The sequence below is a fragment of the Alosa sapidissima genome, chromosome 9, assembly GCF_018492685.1.
Source record: "Alosa sapidissima isolate fAloSap1 chromosome 9, fAloSap1.pri, whole genome shotgun sequence".
In the NCBI taxonomy this organism is placed as follows: domain Eukaryota; kingdom Metazoa; phylum Chordata; class Actinopteri; order Clupeiformes; family Clupeidae; genus Alosa; species Alosa sapidissima.
Window position 1 is genome coordinate 28303736 of NC_055965.1, and position 6313 is coordinate 28310048.

The window sequence follows — 6313 nt, forward strand, 5'->3', positions numbered from 1 at the left end:
CAGTATACTCTACCGTTTAAAGACATTTCTCTAAACACACACACACACACACACACACACACACAGACACACACACACACACACACACACACACACACACACACACGCACACACACACACGCACACACACACACACAGACACACACACACTCACACACACTCTGCTTCCTGCTGGGCAGACAAGAGATCCTGATCCTTCAGTAATGCCTGCGATGACTAAATGAGTTGCAGTAATGTAAGGCAGCTAAATCCAACTCTGTCTGGGGCGGCCATGCTCTCCCTACATGTGATCCACATAGAGCCTTTCAATCTGGTCCTAGAGGGTTTCCAGTTGAAACGTTCAAAACTAAAGCGGATACTTTGACATGAAAATGAATCGGACTTTAGCTACAATATCTCAACTTTAAACCTTTTTTTGTACCCAAGTAACAATTAGCTTAATATTGTTTTCTGTGCCACCGGAAATGCCATAGGAATGCACAGTTTTGCTTATGCAGTTTAATGGGTCTGTGGACACCTACAGAAAATAACTATGCTCATTATTTTATAGGGTTAAATAGATAGATAGGGTCTTCATTACAATGACATTTCAGCGACCTTCAAATTACCTCGGTGTGCCAGCTACCTGGCAAACGACCATGGCATGTCACATACCAAGTCACCTACCTCAACAGTGGAAAATGTCTTATTACTGTAATACCTTCCCCACGTCCTTACACTAGGTGGGTTTACATGGACACATTTATTCCGATCAGAATCGGAATAACGGCTCAATCGCAATAGACACATATAAACACCTTGGTGGGAAATAAAACTGCTGATCCGATTAGGATTTTAATCAGAATGAGGAAAGAGATGGTCTATCTATCTATCTATCTATCTATCTATCTATCTCTATCTAATTGGATTGCCTGTTGTACCTTCGCAAGCAAAAGCGAAGCAGCAACGCCTATTCCACGAGTGGCAAACCTGCGGCTCGCGAGCCGTATGCGGCTCTTTACCTCCTCTCGTGCGGATCGCGGCAGCTCAACTGATGTTCCCACTTCTCCTTGTCCATAGAGTTTTTTATTTTTTGAAATAGCCTATATTTCTGGTAAATGAAAAAGCTTTTCATAATTTGATAGTACTCATAGTTAGGCTGCAATGTTTACGTAAATAATTTTACAGTCATGTTATGGATAGGAAAAAAGAAGGAGACACGTTTGTTTCTTTAGTCAGGTGTAATGCTACTGCAATCAGGAAAACCCTGTTCTAGTTTGGTACTTGGTATGCCAGATTTAACCGATGCATAAAGCTTCAAACCTGATCGATGTTGTAGTGTGGGCATCTTTATTGTTGTGCGGCTCTTTTAAGTTGTGTGGAAATTTTTTTTGGCTCTTGATGCTGGACTGGTTAGCCACCCCTGGCCTATTCCAATCAAAGATTCTACATTTATTTATACGTATATTTAAAGATTCCGTCAGCGATTGTACAGGAAGTTGTTTATGATGTGTTTGTCCCAAACAACGTTTTTATTTGTAAATATGTGTATATTGTAGATTTGTAGATTGTAGTTCATTGTAGATATGTAGATTGTAGATATGTAGATTGCAACAGTATACAGTATTTTGTGGTGTTGTCCGTGGTACACAGTAAAAGTAGCATTGACAGTACATGGGTTTACATGGACACTTTTACTCTGATTAGAATCGGAATAATGGCTCAATCCTAATAGGAATAACACATGTACGAAAGAGATGGTGTATTCCGTCGATACTGACCTTCAAAACAACCTGTATGGCGCCACAGTCAGTCAGTTACCTCGGCAGTAGCTGTTCCCGCATCCTCACAATGTCACTGCGATGTGTTTACAACTACACTTTCCACCCACAATACCCCGATACTGTGTCTCCATGAATGACATTGACAATGACCTTCAAACGACCTCACGGCGTCGCAGCCACCTACCTCGGCAGTAGCCGTGCTCGTCCGGCACGAATCCTGCGGAGCACTGGATGGTGTGTCCCTGCGCGGGTAGGCCACGGGCGAGGTCACCGCCGGTCGACGCGGGGCCAGATGGGACGTGAGGCACACGGACAGCGGGCAGAGCAGGCTGCGGCGGCGTGGGGTCGGCCACCTCCTCCTCCTCGCCGTTGCTTACGATGATCTGGGCACTGTGGGGCAGGCAGAGGTAGCCGCCGAAGTGGTTGACACACTTCATGCCTCCTTTGCAGGCGTCGGCCAGAGTGACACACTCGTCTATGTCTGTGGAGAGACCAGACCCTTTCACTCGTCTATGTCTGTGGAGAGACCAGACCCTTTCACTTGTCTATGTCTGTGGAGAGACCAGACCCTTTCACTCGTCTATGTCTGTGGAGAGACCAGACCCTTTCACTCGTCTATGTCTGTGGAGAGACCAGACCCTTTCACTCGTCTATGTTTCACTCGTCTATGTTTGTGGGGAGACCAGACCCTTTCACTTGTCTATGTTTGTGGGGAGACCAGACCCTTTCACTTGTCTATGTTTGTGGGGAGACCAGACCCTTTCACTCGTCTATGTTTCACTCGTCTATGTCTGTGGAGAGACCAAACCCTTTCACTTGTCTATGTCTGGGGAGAGACCAGACCCTTTCACTTGTCTATGTCTGGGGAGAGACCAGACCCTTTCACTCGTCTATGTCTGGGGAGAGACCAGACCCTTTGGATTCCTTTTACTACCGCACTCATCTTTCTCAATTTGAATAAGAACGTTTGCTTAATATAAATGTAATGAAGTACATCATATCGGACCACTGCTTCTTTTTAAGTTACGTGAGTGGATACTCATGGATGGACAGACCCTGTTCAATACCCTCCTGCCCCAAACTAGCGAGTGATAGCCCGAAAAGGAGGGAGTGAGCAGGGATGGTAGATATATAGAGAGAGATAGATAAAGAGGAGCAGAGAAAGAGAGATAGAGTGAGGGGGGTAATTAAAGGGAGAAAGGGAATTATAGAGTGAAAGAGGAAATAAAGGGAATAGGAAAATTACAGAGAGAGAGAGAGAGAAAGACAGAGAGAGAGAGAGAAGAACCGAATGAGGGTGGGATGGAAAGGGAACTATAGAGGGAAAGAGGAAAGAAAGGGACATGGGGAATTACAGGGAGAGAGAGAGAAAATAATATGAAGGACAACAGGAGGGTGGGATGAATAGAGAGAGAAAGAGAGGGAAGAAGAGATGTAAATAAAAGGAACAAAATTATAGACAGAGGAAAGAAAGGGAAATTAAGAATTACAGGGAGAGAAGGAGAGAAAAAGAAGAGAGTGAGAGAGAGAGAGAGAGAGAGAGAGAGAGCGCTGGAAGGAGAGAAGAATAAGAAGGACAGAATAAGGATGGGAAAGAAAGGGAAATGGTGTGAGGGAGGGGTGGAGGGAAAAGGAGAGAGGGGGATGACATATTCAGAGACAGTGACAAACAAGAAGACAATCAGGCAGCTAGAGGAGAAAGAAACAGTAACCATAAAAGAAGGAGAGAGACAGAGAGTGTGTGTGTGTGTGTGTGTGTGTGTGTGTGTGAGAGAGAGAGAGAGAGAGAGAGAGAGAGAGAGAGAGAGAGGGAGTGAGAAAGACAGAGCAGATGTGACACAGAAGAGAAGCATTGAGAGTGTAGTGAGGGGGAAGATAAGATATACATCTATCTATCTATCTATCTAGATGTGTGTTTGTAAATTGTAAAGCACTCTGAGTAGAATAGAGGAGTATAAATGCAGTCCATTTAGCATGATAAAGGGAGAGATAGAGACATGAAGAATGTAAAAGAATGATAAAGGGAGAGATATATATGAAGAGTCTAAAAGAATGAAAGAGGGAGAGATAGACATGAAGAGACTAAAAGAATGATAGAGTGAGAGATAGACATGAAGAGACTAAAAGAATGATAGAGTGAGAGATAGACATGAAGAGAGTTAAAGAATGATAGAGGGAGAGACAGAGACATGAAGAATGATAGAGGGAGATATAAAGACATGAAGAGTCTAAAAGAATGAAAGAGGGAGAGATAGACATGAAGAATGAAAGAGGGAGAGATAGACATGAAGAGTCTAAAAGAATGATAGATGGAGAGATAGACATGAAGAATGATAGAGGGAGATATAAAGACATGAAGAGTCTAAAAGAATGAAAGAGGGAGAGATAGACATGAAGAATGAAAGAGGGAGAGATAGACATGAAGAGTCTAAAAGAATGAAAGAGGGAGAGATAGACATGAAGAATGAAAGAGGGAGAGATAGACATGAAGAGTCTAAAAGAATGAAAGAGGGAGAGATAGACATGAAGAATGATAGAGAGAGATAGACATGAAGAGAGTTAAATAATGATAGATGGAGAGATATGAGGAGTGCAAAAGAGGACCAAAAGATGGGGGGGGGGGGGCCGCTGTAGTCAAGTTTCCCTGAGGTATTTAATCAGGAGAGCAGGGTCATTACCAGGCTGTTGACAGCTTATGGCGTGTTCACACAAGTGTATCAAGCACAATGTAGCCACTTTTTCCATGCAGGCAGAGGGAAAAACAGGCTATTACCTCGGCAGACTTGTCTCGCGCTGTCATACTCGTAGCCATCAGTGCACTGCAGAGCAAAACACACACACACACACACACACACACACACACACACACACACACACACACACACACACACAAATAGACACAGGCACGCACATACACAAACACATGCAAGTCAGACCTCAGTGATAATACTCTCTCTCTCTCTATGTGAGCTGTTGTTAATATAATACCCATCTGTGCACAGAGGGATAAAAACAGGCACATTAGGGTACGTGCAGACTAGGCCTATTTTTCGCAGCTGCCAGCTTCCGTTTACCACCGTTTTCTACTCCATAATCCTACGGAGTAGAGCGTATTTTCAAGAAAGGTCCTCGGCTTCTTTGGTAACGTGATTGTGGGCGTATTTTTCTGCAGCTCAGAGCTTTTTTTAAAGTTGAGAAATGTTCAACTTCTAGTGTAAAAACGCCCTACGCCACGCTGTTTTTTTTTTTTTTGGACAGATGACCAAATCACAAGCGGATGTTTTGCATATAAAAAAAAAAACGCTTCTGGCTGCTTTTTGGAACAAAAACGAATTTTTGAAAAATGAAAAAAAAAAAAAAAAAAAAAAAAACGACCTGCACAACTTCTCTTGTCAGAAAAAGAAGCTGAATGTACCCTACTACTTGCCATACAACGATCCAAACATGCAGTATTGCTGACACATCATTGACACAAACACACGTATGAGTCAGATCCCTGTAATATACTATTCATCCCTTTATTCTTTCTGTTTTTTTTTTGTTCCTGTCATATCTCTATTCTTTATGGCTCACCGACTTCCCTTCTCTCTTCCACACCTATCACCTTATCTTCATTTGATTTCATTCATTCCCTAGGTAATTTTGACCGCTACATTTTTATTTTCCTTTTGAAGTTCTAGTGTTAATGTAACACCCATTTAGCTAAATCAGGCCTCGTGGTCCTTTTTCTCATTATCCGTTGCCATCGCTCCTTCATTTTATTTATTTGTTTATTTTGATTTGACTGTACATTGTGACAAACTGATCCTGTGGTATTTTGTGACAAGAATGTAAGGCTTTAGAAATTCTGAATTGTGTTTATGCATTTATTTCGGTAAGCCAAACCTCATGGATACTCTCTCTCTCTCTCTCTCTCTCTCTCTTTATTATTTTTTTTGGAAAGTCAGGCCTCATGGATACTATTCTCTCTCTCTCTCTCTCTCTCTCTCTCTCTCTCTATCCCTCTATTCATTTATTTTGGTAAGCCAAAATATATGTAACCTATATAAACCTATATGTTCTCTAGAACATATAGGTCACTGACACATCTCTAGGGAAACTTCTCTCTAACATATAGACTAGAGCTGCAACCCTGTACCTGGGCAAAGAGGTAGGGAGGGAAGATCAGAAGGAGAAAAAGAAGAAGATGAGGAGGAGGAGGAGGAGGAGGAAGAAGAAGAAGGAGAAAAGGGAGAAGAAGAAACAGTAGAAATAGAAAAAAAGAAGAGGAAGTAAATGGAGAAAGAGAAAAAGAAGATGACAAGAATCTGGAGAAGACATACATAGAAGAAAAGGGTGAAAGAAGTCTTCCCTCCTCTTCTTCTTATTTTAAAGCTTTGCGTGTCATCTGGCCCACGTGTTGGCTGAGCGACGCTCTGGGCGACTGCGGCTGACCCGTGTTTGGAAAACCAGTAAACACTCTCAAAAGAACATCTGCCTAGTGTGTGTGAGTGTGTGTGTGTGTGTGTGTGTGTGTGTGTGTGTGCGTGCGCGTGCGTGTGTGTGTGTGT

General features: G+C 42.7%; 1 protein-coding gene across 1 annotated transcript in view; it reads right to left on the bottom strand.

Annotated features, from left to right (window-relative positions):
* Nucleotides 1–6313, bottom strand: part of si:ch73-173h19.3 (uncharacterized protein LOC563864 homolog) — a 39790-nt gene that overhangs the window by 24660 nt on the left and 8817 nt on the right. Inside the window, 2 exon segments of the mRNA XM_042103524.1 lie at nt 1948–2244; nt 4537–4582. Coding sequence (XP_041959458.1) covers nt 1948–2244; nt 4537–4582 — 343 coding nt within the window.